The 21,117-nt window shown below is 50.7% G+C and overlaps 1 protein-coding gene across 1 annotated transcript; it reads left to right on the top strand.

Annotated features, from left to right (window-relative positions):
- Window positions 1–537: 537 nt before the first annotated feature.
- Window positions 538–19,953, top strand: MTURN (maturin, neural progenitor differentiation regulator homolog). The gene is made up of 3 exons (XM_004582404.4): window positions 538–1,075; window positions 9,097–9,219; window positions 19,215–19,953. Exons 1-3 carry the CDS (start codon window positions 914–916, stop codon window positions 19,323–19,325), a joined length of 396 nt encoding a protein of 131 aa, XP_004582461.1. The 5' UTR covers window positions 538–913; the 3' UTR covers window positions 19,326–19,953.
- The last annotated feature ends 1,164 nt before the right edge of the window (window positions 19,954–21,117 follow it).

The following is a 21,117-nucleotide window of genomic DNA, read 5'->3' as shown; positions in this document are numbered from 1 at the left end:
GCTTTGGAACTGCTCCTTTGGTTCGCTAAGGGGACTTGAGGAGCTGTCCGGAGGGAGGAATTCCTGTCTCGGTGCTGCGGAGAGCACAGAACCTTCCAGAGTCTCCTCAACTGAGGAGAGGGGGTGCAGCTGTCACTGCGGCTGATTCCTCAGGTTTACGTGCCCGGAGCGAGAGCGGCCCGGGAAGGCACACCTCATGGGCAGAAGCAGGTCGAAAGTTCACAGAACAAGCGTCCTCCCGGCTCGTGCGATGCGCGCCCGCTGCCCCCTTCCTATTCCACTACATCCGCCAGAGGAAAGGGACTTCAGGTGCAGAAAAGGAAGCTCTGTGTCCCCCGAAATGTCCCAACTAGCTTCACGCCAGGTCCAAGTTTACCTCAGCGTGAACTGCGCTGAGGAAAACGCCTCAACCGCCGCAGCCCGCCCGGCCACGAACCCGGGCCCGCGCTGTGACGTCACCGAGCTGGCGGGCCGCCGCGCCGATTGGCCGGGGTCCGTGACGTCACGGGCCGGGGCGGCCCCGCGTTCGCCCAGGAGGCCCCGGGATGCTCCGGGTTTGCCGAAAACTCCGGGGGCCCTGGGAGTAGGGAGGAGCCGGGGAGGCGAAGCAGGAAACCCCGGAGGCTGCAGAGGGGCGGCGGCCACTCCTGCCCGGCCGCGCCGGCCCCTCAGGGCCCGCCCGACCGGGGGCGGAGCAGGCGGGCCGGCGCTGGGAGGAGCCGCGCGCACGGCCCGCGCCGTCCGCCGCCCGCCTCGGCTGCATCCCGCATGTAAACAGTCGCCGCGGGTTCGAGCCGCGAGAGCCGGTGTGGGGGAACCTGCGCCACCCCACGCCACGCCACACCGCGTGGCCAGCCCGGGAGGAGACGCCGAGAACCAGAGGCGGCTGGGCACGGCGGCGGCGGCGGACGCGATGGATTTCCAGCAGCTGGCGGACGCTGCGGAGAAATGGTGCTCGCACACGCCCTTCGAGCTCATCGCCACGGAGGACACCGAGCGCAGGATGGATTTCTACGCCGACCCCGGCGTCTCCTTCTATGTGCTGTGCCCGGACAACGGCAGCGTCGACAATTTCGTGAGTGGAGTGCCGTGGGGAAGAGACTGCTCGCCGGGGCGGCTGCGGGTACCGGGCAGTGTATAGGGTCGGGAGGAGGGGAGGCGTACCCCGCCGCCGCCGCCCCGGTGCTCTGCGCTCCCGCGGAGAAACCCTGGAGCCGGGTGTGGAGGAGGGCGCCTTTAGGATCCGGGAGCTAGGCAGTGGTGCAGGAGGGGTGGCGGCCCCTGGAGTCCATCCAGCCTTGGGTCTTGCCTGCGCACCTTCAGGGATGCGACCCCGCGGCTCGGGTGCGGTTTTTTGGCCTAGGGGACTTCTTGGGGTGTCCGCGCACAGGGGCTGGGCGAGTGGATCCTAGCAAAAGCTCCCAAGTCTGGAACCTCTGGCAATCCAGGCGTCCTGTCCGCGGGAGGAGCCCGCTCCTCTCCTGCGCAGAGCACAACTCCTCGAATTGCCCCGCACCCCGTGCGCGCTTGGCGCTGTCTGCGCCGGACACAAAGCCTTCGGCCGTACAGCTGTTGCAGGAGCTCTCGGACATTCCTTGCGGAATCGCTTCCAGGGTCTCCATCCCAGCACCCTTGGGCGTGCCTGGACTCGCACTCCTTCACTCCTAGGACCCCCGACACACACATACACACGACCTGGACCTGCGCTATCGGGAGCTCCGGCTTGACTGCCTGTGACCACTTGGGATCGTGGTGTTGGCCGAGGAGAAGGGTGTTGCCGAGGGCCGGGAGTTGGGGTGAGGGTGGTGCTCTGTGAAGACTAGGAATCAATGATGGTCCCCAATGTAAGATGGAGGCTAGTGTGGGTGCGGGTTGCGGTGTGGTCGGCGGCCGGAGCGCTGCCGCCGCCCCTTGCGGACTCAGATGGCAACGCGGGTGCAACCTGGTGCAGGCTCCGCAGGTGGAGCCCAGTCCCTCCGCACTTGGCGGGCACTTGGAAGGGCGGGACCTCCTTATCCGGTCCCTGGGAGGCGACAGCTAGTGCCCAATAAAGCGGGTCTCCCACCACCTCGCCGGGTCGGCGGCGACCCGCCTGAGTTCAGGTGTGCAGGTGGGAGGCTCCAGGAGAAAAATGGCCTGGGGCGGGGAAAGGGGGCGTCCACTGGCAGACTGGAACTGCTGCTGCAGGACTGGGACCCCATGCTGTATCCCCTCCCCCACTCCTCAGGCACACTGTCTAGGTCCAAACTGTGAGTGTAATGATGCCATTGCCCAGCAAGAGGCCGCAAATTTGGTGTCACAGATCCTGTCTTTTCAAAGTTGAGAGCCTCTCTGTCTTAAAAATGGAAAACTCAGTTTTCTCACCTGTAAAGTGGGGTTAATAACAATGCCTTTTTCACCAGGTATTACAGGCAGCATTTTCTATGTGAGGACATATTAACTGCACTTAAAATAAGTCAGTCTAACTTCTTATGCAGAGAAATAGAGCATCATTCCAAAGGGGCTTCACTCCGTTGCCAGAGTGAGGAAAGCACAGCCCCATGGCTGCAGTGGGCGGACCCCAGTGTGCCCAAGAATAACCAGCAGGGGAGCTGTAGGGACCAGACCCAGGAAACTGGTGCAAAGGAGAGTAGGTGAGCAGCTGAGAGAAAAGAAAAACCTTGGACATGTGTGTAAAGCCACCTTTGAGAAGCATCCCATGGAGCCCTTTTCAAGGCCACCTGTAGTTAAAATGCTTTCCCACCTGTAGGAAGAAGTGTTTATTCGCTGATGAGGTTGATGGAATAGACAGGGAAGATGGGAGGTGGGAGCCAGGGCGAGAACAATTCCTTCCATAAACTGGAATTTTCTCAAAATTCCTGGAGGCTATAATGCCTGAGATGCCAACAGTAGGAGGCTTTTGTTTTCGTTTGTGGCTAACCCTGGGTGTGTGTGTGTTTTACTTTGAGAAACAGCTCCCATTTGTTAATTCGTTCTCCAAATGTCCCCAGTAGCTGAGAGGCTAAAGACAAGAGCCAAGAACTCTACCCAGGTTTCCCGTTTGGGTGGTAGTAGCCCCAGGCGCTCACTGCTACCTGGTGGCATAAAGCTTGGGGGGAAGCCAGAGTCAGGAGCCAACCCAATAGGGAACCCAGGTGCCCTGATGGAAGACTGAGATGTGTAGCTGCTAGATTAAATGCCCACCCAGAACCTTTTCCTCAGCAAGTCCCAGGCCAGGCTTGCTGAACTGCTGATGGCCTCTAAGTATATCTAGGTTCTTTTCATGCGTTCTCAGGAAAACAGTAATAAAATCAGAGTAAATTTGGGATGAGTGAAATCCCTGTTACTGGAGGAATTTGTTAACAGCACAAGTATTTGCAAGCATTTCTCAATTCATTTAGTCAAGCAGCATTGATCAAGGGTGCAACCCTGTATCCTGAGTACCTGTATACCCATAGCACCTCGGATTCCTAATTCTGGGTTTCAGGAATGGGAACAGGGTCTCTGCCCCTGTGCTGTCTGGGTTCTTCCAACTGTCTAGGAGAAAGTGTTGTATGGTGGTGTATGGTGATTTGTGGAAGTCGCTTCCTAGCTCCCCACTTCTATGCTTTGGGAAAGGTGTTTTCTTTAGCCAGTCTATGCCACAGTTTCCACATCTGGAACATGAGGAGGACAGCAGCCATACCTCCCTGAAAGGGTTGTTTGATAAAAGTGCCTTAAAGTGAGGACGATGTGTGAGTTACTGTGGCAGCCTCGAGACCAGCCTCTTGCTTGTACGGAGTGTTCTGTAGCTGTCAACCCAGCTTGCTCTTCTTATCTCTGTTGCCACCATCCATCTGTTGCTCAAGTGAGAGATCTCAGGGTCTGCCTTCTCTCCTCACCACTCTGCACATCCAGATCATCCCAATCCTGCCAGTGTTAGCATAGACGATGAGCAGGGTGCACCTGTTTGCCTGCATGCTCATGCTATAGCACTTGTGTAAGCCACTAGGCCTTTTCCTTCTGTCTCCTATTTTGCCTCTTGTGTGTAACCCTCACTGCCACCCTCAGTGAGTCCCCACTCAGCAGTGTCTTGGGCTCCCTGGTCAATACAGGAGCAGGTCATGTGACACAGCAGTCAAGGAACTGCTTGGGGCACCTGCATCCCGAATCAGGGAGCCAGGGTTCAAGTCCTGGCTCTGCTTTGAATTCCATATTCTACTAACACGTATCCTGCAAGGCAATAAGTGATAGCTCAGTTATTTGGGTCCCTGCCACACCTAGTGGGAGACCCAGACTGAGTTCCTGGCTCAGCTGTGGCCTAGCCTACTCTGTTGCAGGTGATTGGAAAGCGAACCAGCAGGTGGAAGTTTCCACCAGTGTCTCTGCCCTTTATAAACAGGTGAGCCAACCTCTGCCTTACCTGACTTAAATGACACTGCATTATGTTTGCAGTGAAGATGTGAAGGCTTTCTCATCTAACTCTGCCCTCAGTTTCCTCCTCTGTCACATGGATATCATCTAGCCAGCCTGCATTGTCATTGAGGGGACTGAATGAGGACTGGTGGGTGTGACTGCCTGGTGGACAGGCCATGCAGTCTTCCTCGATGGCTGAGCATTGTCCATACAGGGGAGATGATGTGTCCCTGGTCTGTGCATGGAATGGTCAGCCTCAGAAGACAAAACGGTGGCAGGTGGGCCCTGCAAGTGTCACAGTGTCCCATGACTTAGGCTGAATGTGCCTCCTGCCTTGTGGCAGTCACCAATGACATCATTTAAGTTTATCCAAAACCAACACTCCCACCCTCGCCCCTTCATGTATGGACAGAATTCTGCTTCACTTGTGACTCTCAAGGTGTCCCCCAGACCAGCGTCTGGAAATCTACCATCTACATTTCTTGGAAATGTAAATTCTTAACACAGATAGTGCCCCCGACCCCAGGTGACCTAAACAGCTCACCCCCCAAATACACATAAAATCAAAACCCCTGAGGTGAGCGTTTGGTGCAGAGATGAAAATGCCCACATCCTATACCTGAGTGCCTGGGTTCAGTTGCAGCACCACTCCCCTCCGCCCCTCAGCTGCTACTGATGCACCCTCTGGAGGCAGCCAGCGATGACTCAGGTAGTTAGGGTAGTTAGGTCCTTACTGGCCATGTGGACTGGTTGCCGGGCTCTTGGCTTTGGCCTGACTCAGCTCTGGCTGTTGCAGGCTTGAGGAAGTGAACCAGCAAATGGAATATCTGTTTCTACCTGTCTGTCTGCTCTTGTTCTCTGCCTTTCAAATAAAATTTTAAAAATAAAGATTCATTCAGAAGCCTTGGGATGCCCTCTGCAGCTTGGGAAGCCCTGCTGGCCTCCCTGCCTGATATGTCTTCCTTGTTCCAGGGAGTCTGTGGCCTGCTTTGCCCCAGCTCCCTACTCGGTGGTCAGCACATTGTGTTGCTCCATTTGGATTTGCCATGGCATTGGTTATCACGTCAGTGTTTTCCCAGCAAAGTAGGTGTTGGGTTTCGCATACCTTCAACAATTTCCCTGTAAAGTCATGTGCCCATGCTTTGTGGCAAGGGATGCTTGTCTTTAGTTCCCCATCCTATTTTCAGCATGGTCTGCCCTGTCCCCAGATACTCATCATGCCCCTCCTTGGTCTTTGAAAGGTCTGTTGGCCCTCCTAAGTGCCCGTCTGTCTTGTCTCTAGACACAGCCTCAGCTAGGTATAGCTGCTTCAGAATGGAGACAGTTGTCCCATCCAGTGATTCACTCCCCAAATGCCTGCCACAGCTGGGGCTAGGGCAAGCTGAAAATTCAGTCCTAGTCTCCTTCATTGGGTAGGAGGGCCCCAACCACTTGAGCCATCATCTGTTGCCTCCTAGCATACACTTTAGCGAGAAACTAGAATTGGAAGTGGAACTCTGACATGGAATACAGGTGTCCCAAGTAGCACCTTAACTACTTTTCTCTATTTAAGATGGTTCTGATTTTGCTTATTTGCACAGAGGGAAAGAGAGATCCTTCTTTCTGATTTACTCCCTAAATGCCTGCAACAGCTGGAGTTGGGCAGGGTGGAAGCCTGTAGCCTGGAATTCTATCCAGGCCTCCCACATGGGTGTCTAGAACTTAAGTACTGAGCTATCCCCAAGAGTGAATATCACCAGGAAGCTGGAGTCAGAAACAGAACCAAACAACTTGAACTCCGATTTGTGATACAAGTTTCCCAAAGGACAGCTGAACTGCTGCACCATACGGCCCACCCAAAATAATGTTAATGAAGTGGCTATGGTCACTTGAGCTTGTCTCCAAACTCTATAGTCCCTCGCTTTACCCTGTGGGCAAGGGCCAAGATAACAATATTTTCTAAACCTACTTATTAGCTCAGAATCCCGGCCAGGCCAAATGAGAAAAATGTAACTTGTGTGACCTTGCCCTTGAGCCAGGTGAAAAGCACCTTCCCCTCTCCTCCCTGGAGTGTAAAAGTGGAAGGACCGGCTTATTTACATGGGGTCTTCAGAAATTGTCATGGAAAATTATGAAAAAATTCTTAATGGATTTCAGGGGTTTTTGTTTTTGTTTTTTCTGGCATCAGCATCAACTTAGCTTTTTCTCTTCCCACTTTAAAAAAGATTTTTTATGTATTTGAAAGGCAGAGTTATAGAGAACTCTGGTTTGCTCCCCAAATGGTTGTAATGGCCAAGACCAAGTCAGGCCAAAACCAGGTGCCTGGAATTCCATCGAGTCTTCCTCTTAGTTGCAGGGGCCAAAGGACTTGGGCTATCCCCCAACACTATCCCAGGTACATTAGCAGGAGACTGGATTAGAAGTGAAGCAGATAGACTTGGCACGGTAGCCTAGTGGCTAAAGTCCTCGCCTTACACAAACCAGGATCCCACATGGGCACCAGTTCATATCCCGGCTGCCATGCTTTCCATCCAGCTCTCTGCTTATGGCCTGGGAAAGCAGTAGAAGATGGCCCAAAGTCTTGGAACCCTGTACCTGCATGGGAGACCCAGAAGAAGTTCCTGGCTCCTGGCTTCAGATGAGCTCAGTTCCGGCTGTTGTGGTCAGTTGGGGCCTGAATCAGCGAGCGGAAGTTCTTCTATCTCTCCCCCTCCTCTCTCTATATCTGCCTTTCTAATAAAAATAAATAAATCTTTAAAAAAGGAAGTAGAGCAGACAAGACTCAAGCCAGTGCCCGTTTGGGATCCTGGCATCACCAGTGGAGGCTTATCCTCTAAGCCCCCAGCCCCTTTCCTTCTACTTTTGCATGAACCTTTGGAAGTCCCCCCACAGGAACTACTGAATGTCCATGGATGCCATCCAGCCCCTGGGCCCCAGGCACTCAATAAACTGTTGACTTGATTACTGATTTTCACATGTCTAGGACAGGGTTAAAATAGTATGTAGGATAGTATGAGCTGTTAATTCCACTTAACTTGGGCAAAAATTCACAATCAGCTACAACTTTTACAAATGCGTGAAGCATGGAGGGTGCGTGAGGCATGAAGGTGGATACCGAGCAGATGCACTGAAATAGGACTTTGTTCCCACTGAATTTCTGCTGATTGAGCCGCAAGTGAGACACAGAAGCACTTTGTGCTGGTCCATTATTGTATGTTGTGAGAGGCTGTTACATAAGTGACATTTTGGTGCCCTAGGAGATTTTAAGGATCTCCAGTAGGGAAGGGCATTGGGCTGTTCTCCAAAGCCATGGGGTCCAGCCACAGTCTTTATTAGATTAGGGAGAAAGCGTCCCAAGATATCTACTAGAGCCAGAGCCATAGGGCTGGGGAATGGATGGACTTGTACAACTGCAAGACATAGATAAATGAACTATAAAGATGGCGCATGTGTGCCAACTCTCATAGTGTCTGAGCATCATTTCATAAGGCTGGTAGTCTGGTTCTTGGACATCCTGCAGTGAGAAAGGAGCTAAATGTGTTGAATGACAAGCCCTGGTCCTGGATGTGAGCACAGGGTCATTTCTCCAGCTGATCTCACTCCTGCTGCCTGCCCCTCATGTCTCGCTCCTCTCCACGGAGCTGTTAGCCCTCAGTCCCCTATGCTGCCCGCCTGCCCAGACCAAACAGGCTTTTTCCAACAGCCCAGCACCTGGTCTTGCTGAGACCTGCAGGGCAGGAAGTTCCTACGGGTCAGCTGCTCCAGCCTGTTGCTTGGATTTGGTCCTGACCCCTACACCTGTGTAGAAAAGGCATGCATGACTGATCTCAGAGATGTTCTGAATTAAGTCACCCTTGCATGGGGAAGACGTCTCACCCAGCCATAGGGAAAACAGAAGACCCAAAACTGACCTCCTGCCACCAGGGTTATACTGTGAAGCCAGGTTGGTTGTGATGTCCCCTTAGAATGCTTTAAGGGAAGGGCATCTCTCATACACCTTTGCCTCCTGGCACTGAGCGATGGCTGTGGGTGTTCTTGGCTCATCTCACTTTGAACCACCTCCACCACATGCTGCTGTGACCGGAGGACACCCTGTTCCAAGTTAGTGGTTAATGCTTCATTAATCCCTCAGCCACAGCTCAGGTTTGCAGTTAAGCATTTCAGAGATAAAGGCTTCAGGGGCCTCCTCACACTAGTCTTAAATCCACCCTCATGGGGCCAGTCTTGTAGTGCAGCAGCTTAAACCCCTACCCATCTTGCTGGCATCCCCCATCGGGGCAAGTTTGCATACTGCTGGTTGCTCTGCTTCTGATCCGTGCACCTGGGAAAGCAGTGGAGGATGGCCCAAGTACTTGGGCCCCAGGCACCCACATGGAATACCCAGGTGGAGTTCCTAGCTTTTGGCTTCAGCCTGACCAAGGCCAGGCTTTTTGAAAAACTCCCAAATCAGTCTTCATGAAAGAAAAGAATACCCAAAGCCAGCACAAGAAAATGGGCAGTAGGCCTGATGGCTGAGAGGAGCCTTGCCCACTGCCCTCTGCCATGTGTATGCAGATGTAACAGTGGACAGAGCAGGTGCGATTGGGGCTGGAGGTGTGGGGCTTCTCCTGATGAGACATATCCTGACCTCCTGCAAGGCAGACAGATCCAGCATGCATGTGTGGGTTTGTGTGAAGTGCGCTTACTCAGTGCACCCCAGCCTGAGTGTGCTGATGACTTGTGCGTCTGTTTTGTCCCCTGCAGCACGTGTGGAGTGAGAGCGAGGACTGCCTGCCTTTCCTGCAGCTGGCGCAAGACTACATCTCGTCCTGCGGCAAGAAGACGCTGCATGAGGTCCTAGAGAAAGTCTTCACGTCCTTCAGACCTGTAGGTGTCTGCCCCGCATCACTGTGGCCTGGAGCCACATGGGTGGTGGGGAGAGTGGGCCCTGCGCACAGGATGACTAATTGTTTTTCTCTTGTCTGCCCTGTGGTTTAAAGATAGCAGCCAGGGGAGGGGGCGGGAGGGGGACAGGATGTGACACAGCTGTTTGTCGCGGAGATGGCGGATATTTCTAGCATCCCTTGAGTTGAAAGTCCCTAGTAGGTTGGGATGCGAACAAATCCTTATGTGAGACCATTGAGTGTTCCTGTCCAGGTTCCCATGGTTCTGTTCTCACAGAGGGGCTTGCCTACTGGGCGTTCCCAGAAAGACCTACCAAGGTTGCACCTCTGTGATGGATGGACCTGGATCCTGGTGCTACCCTTGCTTCCTTTTCCAGAGTCTCGCTGGCTTGTTTCCCATCCCTGTCAGCATTGAGCACTTCTATCTTCGTGGTGACAGGCAGTCTGTTTCCACTCTGACTGATAATTATGTGGAGTGAAAGACCACCTCGGGAAACAAGCTCAGACTCAGCACATCTCCTCATCTATGCTCCTGACACAGAGGGCTTCTCTGTCCTCTATGGCTATTGGTAGGACACCAGCAGGGCAGCACTGCCTGCCTGGAGGCAGTGTCAGGTCCTTTGAGTTTTGAGGCTTGACCCCCAAGACTCTCCCCCTGGTCTCCTGTGCCAGTGTGACCTACAGATGGTTTTCTTTTCTTCTCTCTCTCTTTTTTTAAATAAAGATTTATTTATTTTCATTGGAAAGTCATATATACAGAGAGAAGGATAGACAGATAGGAAGATCTTCCATCAGCTGATTCAGGCCCCAAGTGGCCGCAATGGCTGCATTTGAGCTGATCCGAAGCCAGGAGCCAGGGGCCTCCTCCGGGTCTCCCATGTCGGTGCAGGATCCCAAGGCCTTGGGCCATCCTTGACTGCCTTCCCAGGCCACAAGCAAAAAGCTGGATGGGAGGCGGGGCTGCTAGATTACAAACCGGTGCACATATGGGATCCCGGCTTGTGCAAGGTGAGGACTTTAGCTACTAGCTACCACGCCGGGCTCCAGATGGTTTTCTTAGTGCTCCGATCACTGGCTGTCTATTGGGGTCCCCAGAACTCTTCTCAAGTTTGTCTCACATGCTAAAGTGGTTCCCAGAACTTGGGAATCCCCCCATGGGTCTGTCATGAAGGACAGAGGCTGCAGAGGAAGGGGTGCACACAGGGGTGGAAACACTTGCACACCTCCATGTGTCTACAGGCCCTGCAAACCCTTCCCTTTGGATCTTGATGGAGCTGTCACTGTATAGACATGACTGGAGCACGGACAGTTGAGATGTGAGTGGATGCACAGGGGTGACCTGAGGCTGGCGTTCTGGAATCCTGGCAGAATTTGGTTACCTGGGCAGCTTCCCCCCCTCAGGAGGCTGGGGCAGGACCCCTGCTGAAATGAGGGTCATGTGATCTGTCAGGGAAGGCAGAACAAAGCATTTCTTTATGGTCAAAAGGTCCCAGTCAGGGTCAGGGCAGAGTCTCATGTCCATGTGGCCCGAGAGATGAGAGATCCTAGCCTGCCTGGGAACAAATAAGCAGCAGGTGGAAGGCCAGAGGCCAGAGAGAAAGAGACTTGAGGAGCCTGCAGCACCCCAAATTTATTCTAGTCACCTAGGAAATAGCAAGAGCTGTGGCAAGGATGAGCTAGGAGCTGTGGGAAAAAACCAAAAATATCACTCCTGCCTCACCCTGCTGTGTTGATAATGGAGCTAGTTCCCTGTTTCCTCACTGAAAGATGAAGTCAGATTGCCAGTGTCATGTTTCCCCCAAATCCAGTCACCTGCCCACAGTAGGCACTCGACATGCTCAATAACATTTGCACTAGAATTGTTCATTAGTTATCTTCAATCTGTTCAGTTGTGATCTGCTCTGCTGAGATGTCCAGGCCTGTCTCGTATTGAATTTGGTTGTCGTTGCTCCCTGATGGCCTAAGTCTGCTGTCTCACGGTTCATAAGTCTGTTTAGTTGTAAGTGTTTTTGCTCATTCTCACTCCTGGCATCTTGCTTCTGGTGTGTTTGTATCAGTTCTGTGTGTGCACTGAACTAAACTGAGACCCAAGGTAACAACATCTTCTGCCAGACAGAAGCTTAACATGTGTGCAGATGTGGGATGGTCCACTCCTTTCTGCCATTTCTTTGGTCTGCCCAGCTGTTAGAGTAAGCTAAGAATGCAGTGAAACATCAGGCTGTGTCTCGCATGTCAACCAATACCCTCAGGACTTCAGCCATATTCATGTTAAGCTTGCCTTTCCAGGTTCTAAATTCTTCAGCATATTTTTATTTATTTGAAAAGCAAAGTGACAGAGAAGGAGAGATAGTTGAAGCATATCGCCCGTTCATTTTTTCACTTCCCAAGAGGCCAAAGCCCAGAGCCAGGAACTCTATTGGGGGTTTGAGGCATCTTGCAAGTTAAATTAAATTTGAAGACAATCAGGTTCAGGCCTGACATTGTGGTACAGTGGGTTAAGCCACTGCCAGCAATGCCAAAATCCCATATGTGTGCCAATTTAAGTCTCAACTGTTTCACTCATGATCCAACTCCCTGTAATGTACCTGGAAAAGCAGCAGAAGATGGACTAAGTGTTTGGGGTCCTGCACCCATGTGGGAGACCCAGATGGAGTTCCTGGCTCCTGGCTTCTTCTTTTATTAAAAAATTTTTTGATGATTTTTATGTAGCTGATCAAGGTGGGAAGGATCAAGAGTTAGGGGAAAGAGAGTGAGAGCATTGTTTCCAAATTTCTTTTTCTTCCTCCTGTATCTGGGCAAAGAGGGGAGACAAGTAGAGAAGCTGCACCCAGCCTCCCACCATCTCAGCACTCAGGGTTGGGGAACGGCCACTCGATATCAACCCGGGATCCCCAGTGTGGAGCATGCTCTGCTTAAGTGGTTTCAGTAGTTCTGAAATGCTGTCAACCTCTCTGATTCAAGGATGAGAAAATCCTTCCAAGGTCCATCGGCTGACATAGTCCACCTTGAGTCTCCATTCACCCAGATATTTGCTGCCAACGCTTGTCTGAGGTAGTCTCCAAATTGTTTTGCCCTCCTTCCTCTGCTATGGTACCAAATGTCCTCTGCAGGCCCTAATTGACTTCTTTATCCTGCATGTGCCTCTGGGTATGCTGTCCACTGCTCCATTATAGCCACTGAGGAGGCCCAGCTCTGACACATGCACTCTACCATTGGTCCACCAATGCTGCAGTTCTCACCACAGTTGGAGTTCTGAGTTCAGTGGTTCAACTGGGGGGATTCCCAAAACCACCTTGTCTGAGGTGATCCTAGAGCTGACTCTTGTGTGTGCTTGCCAGTACAGGGTCTGGCTCAGTCTTTTACCCACATCAACCTACGCACACACTGCTATTTGCAGTTGCCTGGTTAGTTCTGTCTTCAGCTCCATCTCCTACACAAACCAATGGATGCTGCAGCTCAGACCAACTCAGCCCTCATGTACACCAGCAGGAACTATAGTTGGAGTGACCCGAATAATCCCCTCTAGTCCCACCCCCAGCCTTGGTTCCTGTACTTGCCAATATGTAGAGCAGACTGGTCCGGTCAGTCCCACATCCCATTCAGCTCTCGTACACATTAATGGGCGTTGAAGCCTAGCTCAACCCAACCAACCCCATTATCCAGCACACACTCATGCTTGTGGGTTCTATTGCCTGTCTAGCCAAGTCCTCCCCCAGCCCTTGTCCTAGTGCTCACCAGTGAGAGTTGCAGCCCATCAGAGAGGTGTCCACTCCTATTCCTAAATCTTTTACTCTCCGGATGGTTCTGCAGTCTAGCAGACCAAGAGGTGTCATAGCCTTGCCCATCATGGTCTACCCTCAGTCCCAATTCTCGTGCTTACCAGTGGGAACAGTGGCCCAGTAGGGGAGCCCACACTGTACCCCTACCAGGCTCTTACCCTTCTCCTGAGCATCACATGTATTGGTAGGTGCTGTGGCTTAGTCTGGCATAGCCCATCTCACCTTGTAATTTGCCAGTGGCTGCTGTAGCCTGGCCCGGCCTGTTTTGCACCCAATTCCAGCTCATACTTGTGGGTGCTGCAGCCTACCCCAGACCAACCAACCTCTAGTCCCGGCTCTAATGTGAACTGGCTGGTGTTGTGGCCTGCCCCAGGCTGTCCTGTGCCCCATCCTGGTTCTCAGATCTGCCAGTCGGCTCTAGGCTTTGACCCAACCTCTGCTATTAGTTATCTAGGGAGCAAAGTAGTAGGTGGATAGAGATTTCTCCATCTCTGCCCTACCTCCTCCTCATCTCCATATCATTCTGCCTTTCAAAAATAAATAAGTAAACCTCTTTTTTTGAAAAGTTAAAGACATCATTAATAATAATAAAAAAAAAAAGAAACTCAGTTCCCCTACATCTTAACTAGGAAAACCATAAGGCAGCATCGTTCACTCTGCAGCTGCTTCCCCACCAGGGGTTCATTAGCTACCGCCAGCTTCTCTTCCCACAGCTGTTGCCTAAGCTGGCAGCCCAGATCCCTGTGGTACAGATGTCCCAGCCGGGATGCGATGTGTGTGGCTGCTTTTCCTTACCAAGTCTGTGTCTGTATTTTGGCCACCAGGAAGCCACATGTTAAAGGGAGCAGGGTGGAATGCGGCAATATTGCGGAAAGCGGCTGGGTTGGCTGAGACTTGTGTCTGGAGCTATGCGTGCTGCGTGGGTTTGACTAGATGCTACTGGGCTTCCTGGTTTCCATTGTAAAGCAGAACTTCTCCAGCCTGGTGCATGTCCTTGCTGGCTGGGCCCTGCCTGTGAACCAGGGAGGCAGAGGGGCTTCTTTCTGGTTGGTGAAGGTGAAGTACACCTAGCCAGGGAAGTACATGCCTAGTGATGAGATCACAAATCCCAGTAAAAGACCGTGCAGGTCAGAGGGCAAACTTTCACCCACTCTGTCCCCACTGAGAATGAAAACACAGGAAAGGGTTGTGTGGCTGTGTCGTTGTGGACAGAACGTGTTGAAGACAGGCTGACCTAGTGCTGCCAGGCTAAGGGGCAGGGAAAGGCAGCCCATCATTTCCCTGGGAACAGGTGTTAATACACCAATCTGAGCAGCCACGTTTTGCTTCTCAGGGTGTGGTCCCAGCAGCAGCGATTTTGCCTGCATCTGGGAACCACTGCCTCCTCAGCCACCCCAGGCCACCCCATTGCCTATCCCTATCACCTGGCTGCTCACAGTCTTCTGGGTCTTGCTGACCCACAGGGTCCCTGGCACCTGCAGGCACTGCCATGAGCAACACACATGCTTCTTGGCTGGCACTCAAGACTGCTGTGACAGGGTGATGCCCACAGGGAAGTCCAGTTGTCACTTGTGCTCTTGTCCCTTCAGGAATCTGGTTGGTTGAGATCGTGACCACCAGACTTGCTTGCTTATGGTTTTTAATTTTTCTCTCTTCATTTGAGATGTAGACAGGAAGAGAGCTACCGTCCAACGCTTCACTCCCCAAGTGCCCACAACAACCAGAGTTAGGCCCAGCCAAAGCCAAAAGTTCAGAACTCCATCTGTGTTTTTTGTACGAGTGGTGGGGGCCCAAGCACTAGAGCCATCGTCTGCTTCCTCCCAGAATGCACATTGGCCAGGAAGCTGGCATCATGGTATTAAATCTAGGTGCCCTGATAGTATACATAGTCATCTTAACTGGTGACTAGGCCAAATGCTCATCTCACACGTGTGAGTTTTAATGAAAGACATTAGATGTTGGAAAGTTTATTGTGGCTTATTACTTATGGTATGAACGTTGAAACCCTTGTGCTTTTTAGAAAGCACAGCGGCTCCTGCCCAGAGAGCGCCTGCTGCTCTTGCCCACTGTGGTCTTACAGCCTTCTTACCAATTACCTCGTTTTGTTTTTTGGTATGGTGGCTGATATGCCATCTGGGCCACCTCATCCCATGGCAGAGTGCTTGGGTTCAGGTCCTGGTTCCACTGCTGAGTCCAGCTTCTTGCTTGTGTGCACCCAGGGAAACTTTAGTGATGACCCAGGGACCTGAATTCCTGCCACCCATGAGATGCAGGACTGAGTTCCTCGCTCCTGGCTTTGGCCTGGCCCAACCCTGGCTAGTGTAAACATCTGGTGAATGAAGCAGTAGATGGAATATCTGCCTGTACTGTTTCCCTGTCTTTCAGGTGAATTTTCAAAATAAAACAAACAGGGCACACTGACCTTCAAGACGATTTCATCACGGGTCTTGGGAGTATCAGCATGAGGTTATTGATCATTAAGACTAATGTTGTCAACCTGCTCAGAATGCTGTGTGGCCTCCTTCCTCCAAATGTGGCTCCTGGACTGGCAATGTCCCTGTCACTTGGGAGCTGGCTGGAAGCATAGAAGCAGCTCCTGCCAGAGCCCACTGATGCTGACTCCACATTGTAGGTAGCTCTGAGGGTGAACCACGGGGTAAGCAGTGGAGAGGGGTCTCCTGAAGGAGTGTCCACAGACCTCTGAAGCCACTGCTGAGTGACCACTGTCCATGCCCACTGCAGCACCTCCTCCCCTGCTTGTATAAGCACCTGAGGTGTGACAGTGGGCAGCAGGGGCTTGAGGCAGCTCTCCAAGGAACTCTCCTGGCTGTGTCTCCAGTGTGAGCTGCAGAAGAACCCAACAAATACCTTGATGTAGGAGTGGACAGTCGGACCTTGTAGCCTCTGTCACCATCTCGTTGGCTCTCCCTGCTTGCTGTGAGCAGGGGAGTGTGGGGGGCTGAGACTCAGCAGTGGCTGTGGCCTGGCTTGCACAGGGGTGTCTGAGGCATCCAGAGGCCAATGGGACCCACTCCTCTTCTGTTCTCCCTGTATCAGGCCAAGGCAAGAACTCTGGGAGGTGCAGACAGAGCACTTCCCACCATAGGAAACAGCCTCTTGGGGCCCATGCCTTGGGCCTGTGCACTTTGGGTTTTCCTGCAAGGAGAGCTAGAGAGCTGGAGGAAGGGCAGGGATGGGAAGTGGAAGTGGCTCTCTGACTTGCTGCATCCGCATCCATACCTTCCTAAGCTGAAGGGAGAGCTCAGTCTGCGTTGGTGTGACTCCGCCAAGTGTATGCTGAAGAACTGTCAGGCATAGCTTTTGTGGACCGTGAAGGCAGACACATAGATACACGCCTCTGCTGTGGCTGCTTTATCTGTGCCAGCCATTGCCAGTTGGTCCTGATGTTTCCCACTGAACCCAGAACTCAAGGCAGACCTGTTGAGCAAGGAGGAAACCAAAGACCAGTTCTCTTATTTGTTTTCCCTATTCAGTACAATGAACGGTTGTATTTTTTTTTAATTGAATTTCTGTATCTTCTTTTGGTAGTTCCATGATATTGGAAACACTTCTTTAAATGTTACCTCTCATTGCCTACTTACAGCGTATATCTTTACCACTGGGGCCATCACTGTGGTACAGTGAATTAAGCTGCCACCTACAATACCAGCATTGGTTCAAGCCCTGGCTATTCTTATTTTTGTTCTCTCTCTCTCTCTGCCTTTCAGAAAGATAGGTGGATATTTCTATTGGGCAAATTGAAAGATCTTAAAAATAATGACCACCAAAATAGCAGTTATTTGTATTATGACCAGCCAGCTCTTCTCTAAGTAAGTTAAGGCAAACTTTAACTTATTTGTTCACCCACTATAGCATGGAGTGCAGGCCTTAGTGAGAAAAAGGGCATTGTCCCCGGGCTGACAGTGCCACTTTGAGGCAGCTACAGTGAGCTGAGCTCAGATGATGCAGCCTGCAGTTGGCTGGGCATCGTTGGCAGGCTGTGTACATAATGTGACTGGCATCGCCTGGCACAGGAATTTGTCCTGTGTTGGCCTTGCCTCTTCCTCCCCCAATCCTGGAGAGTGGCATTTGGGGAACTTTTGATTGGAGTTCTGCTCATCCTTTTCCCATGTTTAAGCAAGAGGGCCCAGGGTGGAAGGTCACTAGGGAGGCAGTACAAGGAGAACAGTATGGACCTTTTTTGGAGTTGGTTTCATTAGGGTCTCTTTGTGGAGTGGCCTGAATGTGATCAGCCTAGCAGCTCCTTGGTATAATAGTCTTTCAGCCACACCCAGGCCCAGGGATATCACAGACCAGCCCAGGAGCCCTGGGGTCTGTAGTCTTCCGCTGCCCACACCAGAGGTTTTGCTTCAACCCTAGATTGCTCAGGTTTAGCTAATGTCACCCAGTTCCTAACCACAGACCCATCAACGCTTTTAGCAAATGTGTCTTGTGAATTTCCCTGATAGTGATTATGAAGAGAATCAGATAATACAAAAGACAAACAGAAGAAAATGATCCATTAATCCCATAATGTAAAATGTTAAAATTTGGCTATTTTTCATTGAATTACTATTCTATACATCTCTGGGTAATTTTCAAGAAAATATGTATCATAATGAAAATGTAATTTTATACTGCTGTTTTTACACTTAATGTGCATATTTCTTATATCATCACATTATTCAAAAATGCCATCCTAAGTAGATGTTTTTGATTCCAGATGACTGACACATCATAATTTATTTTACCATTTTACTGTTTCATGTTTAGTTGTCTCAACATTTTTATAAATTTGTTAGAATAATATCAGCATGTGTTTTGGAGGGAAAAATATAGTAGAAAACGTGTTTTTATTATCTTGTTGGGACATCAGCATGGTTTATCTTATGCTAACATCCAAGTGTTATGTGCAGATATTTGTTCATATGTGGTACCTTGTTTTGATTCTAAAAACAGGAGAAGCCATTTGGTATGGCAGTTAACGATGTCATCTCCATTATGGAAGGCAGTTTGCAGTCCTCAGAAATCTGAAAATAGACCTAACACACAACCCAGCCATCCCAAAGGAAGTGACATTGACCCAAAGGAAAAGAAGTCAGCCTGTCAGAGAGTTATCTGTGCCCCTATGTTTATGGTAGCTCAATTCATAATAACTAAGATATGGAATCAACCCATATGTCAATCAGTGGGTGACTGGGCAAAGAAAATGTGGAATATATATATTATGGAATACTTCTAAGCCACAAAAAGATTAGAATTCTATCTTTTGCAATGAAATGAATGCATCTGGAGACCATGATGCTTAGTGAAATAAACCAGTCCTCAAAAGACAAATCTCATATTTTTCCTGATTTTTTGGTACCTAATATACAGTATACAAAAGTATTTATGTGAATGAAATTAATATTTTGGAATTTAAGTATTGTTGTTAGTCCATGTCTGTGCTTTGGAGGAACAGTGGTTTTTCTATTTACTATTTATTAAATTATCTGCTGGAGGGCCAAGCCTGTAATTATTTTAAAATAAAGTGAAAGTATATAATTGTAAAAATTAAGAGAAAAATAAGATAGATATAAGGAGGGAGGATAGAAGAAGCTAGGGAAGGGCTATGGTGGTCTTCCCTATCACGATGCTCTTAAAACTGTATGTTTGAAATATGTAAAATTTATCCCCTTTATATAAATGTACATGGAAAAGAAAAGACTAGTTGTCTCCTGTGTCCTTACATGTAGGCACTACATGTGTCTAGGGGTGAGCCCAGCTCTGGCTGCAGACTCTTGCTGGTGCAGACCCTGGGGTCAGCAGTGATAGCACCAGCTGCTAGGTTTTTGCACCAGCTGGCAGGCCTGGGTTGAGTCCCAGGATCCCTGCTTCAGGCCCTCTTGGGGCTCCTTGCTGGTCTTCAGGGGGTGAACCAGCAGGCAGGTACTCCATCGCTTCTCTGTGTCTCTCAGCCTCACAGATAAATAAATAAAAGCAGAAACTCTCCAGGCTCCCCAGTCTCTGTGCACAACTTTGAAGGCTTGCCAGTTCTGTCTGCTAAGTGTGTAGAAATAATCAGTGGGGAGGCCAAGGGAGCTGAGTCTCAGGCTGTGGCGCTAAGTGCTGCTCCGTTTGGATCTGCAACCTCGGATGAGCTCCCTGCCTGCTGTCCATCTGATGCTCACAGCTGTTTCTGCCTCCTCTCTCCCTACAGTTGCTGGGCCTCCCGGATGCAGATGACGATGCGTTTGAGGAGTACAGCGCAGATGTGGAAGAGGAGGAGCCGGAGGCGGACCACGCCCAGATGGGTGTCAGTCAACAGTAACCTCCCAGGTCTCCCTTGGAGGAGAGAGGAGAGTGAGCCTGTGGTGCCCGAGGCAGGGTCGCGTGCACCTCGAAACTGGACGCCCAGTGCCCAGCATCCAAATGACAATGAAATACCTTCTTAATGACCAGCAGATGCCTGTGACGAGCTTTGCTCACAAGTGACCTGAGTCTCAGCCCTGCTGCAGAGGGGTTTCCATGAGGCTGTCTTGGTCGCCTTTGCCATCCTGAACTCTGAGTCCATCGTGGCTGGCTGTCCTCTCTGGGGCTTGCTTTGGGAAATCCACATTTGCTGACTGGAATGTAGGCAACTTTGGAGCGTAGGGTGACCACACGTGTGACATTCCTGGGGAAAAGCATGGCAGAGGGAGATGCAGTCTGCACTTTGAGTGTACGTGTTCAGTGTCCGTAAGTGGAAGGTTTTGCTCATAAAGCATGAGTTTGAGTATCTGATCATGAAACTGAAAATACAAAGGCGGGAAAAAGAGAATCGCTTAGCTTTGGACCAAGAAAGTAGAGGGGGCCTCAGAGAAGCCTTGTAGTGTTTTTGCCATTGTTAAGTTCTCTGGGTGTGCATGTGCCGATGGTGCATTAGTTTTAGGGAGCAACGCTGCTTGCTTGTTCATTTGTTTCAAAACATGCTAAGTCCAAAGCTGTTGTTCCAGTCTACAGGTGGAAACCCTGTGTGGGGTGAGAGGCACAAATCACTGACTCCTATAAAATACTGTGAATCTCCCGTCCGGGAAGTGGGAGGCTTACCTTTTCTCTTAGAATGAGATGGCAACTTCCAAAAAAAAAAATCATGAAACCATCCAGAATCCAAGTAAGTGCTGCTTAGACTTCGAAGCCATAGATAAATTTATAAACCAGGATTAGAAAGCTTTTCAAAATGTGATGGAATCATCCTTTACTTTCTCAACCTTATATTCTTTTTTTTAAAAAAAACCCCAAAAGTCAAGAAAAGGATTCCATTGTGTAAATTACTAAAAAAATTGCAATCAAGTACAATGAAGCACCTAACTGCAATGAGCTTTAGGGTGGAAACACTGGGAGGCCTCCAGTCATCAACAGATGTTTCCTCATGTTCACCTGGGACTTTTTGGTGCACTCTCCCCATGCCCTTCCTGCCACCGTGGGCCTGCTCACCCAGTTTGTGGAATTGCTCCCTGATGAACCTGCCTGTGCCTGGCACCGGGGTGGGAGGGTCACAGCCTCGCGTGCACACGCCCATTTGGCTGTCAGAGTTCTGAGTAAATAATCTGTGACTGCAGAAGCCACAGAACTTTACAGGAGCCTTGTGAGTCTTGCAGGCACCACCAAGTATACACAGTGGGCCCAGCAGTTTCTATTTAATTGATTATGCTACAGTTTTAGATCACTGGGTAGAATAAACCAGTGATTCCGATTCCATGTCTTGGGCCCACTGCTTCCCCCCGCCTTGGGAAAACGTGACCAAGATTCATTTCCACCCCAAGTCAGTTGGGGTGAGCACTGTCAACCCTTCACTGCCCACCTGTGCAATGACCAGCTGTGCCCATGAACTGAGGTCACAGTGAGGCTGTTGATCGTGGAAAGCCCCCCCCCCCCACCTAGGCATGGTGACATGCACTTGAGCACAGGATGACTTCCGCAACCGAAATGTAGAAACACCCCCTCCCTGAGCCCTTGGAGGGTCAGCTGGAGTTGGGTCCCTTGAGGCGTAGACCCCAAAGTTGATAGGGATTTGGAAATGGAAGGGATGTTTGTATAAAGTATATTGTGTCACAAAAGTGTTTAGGCTGTAACCAGATACA

Source organism: Ochotona princeps, chromosome 20, assembly GCF_030435755.1.
Source record: "Ochotona princeps isolate mOchPri1 chromosome 20, mOchPri1.hap1, whole genome shotgun sequence".
Classification (NCBI taxonomy): Eukaryota; Metazoa; Chordata; class Mammalia; order Lagomorpha; family Ochotonidae; genus Ochotona; species Ochotona princeps.
The sequence above is the reverse complement of the archived record's forward strand: the minus strand, read 5'-3'. Positions and strand labels throughout refer to the sequence as shown.

Bases quoted from the DNA above. Each gene is read 5' to 3' on its own strand.
- MTURN (XM_004582404.4), top strand. From the start codon at position 914: ATGGATTTCCAGCAGCTGGCGGACGCTGCGGAGAAATGGTGCTCGCAC. The intron at 1,076-9,096 runs GTGAGTGGAGTG...TGTCCCCTGCAG, and splicing joins ACGGCAGCGTCGACAATTTC to CACGTGTGGAGTGAGAGCGA. The intron at 9,220-19,214 runs GTAGGTGTCTGC...CTCTCCCTACAG, and splicing joins TCTTCACGTCCTTCAGACCT to TTGCTGGGCCTCCCGGATGC.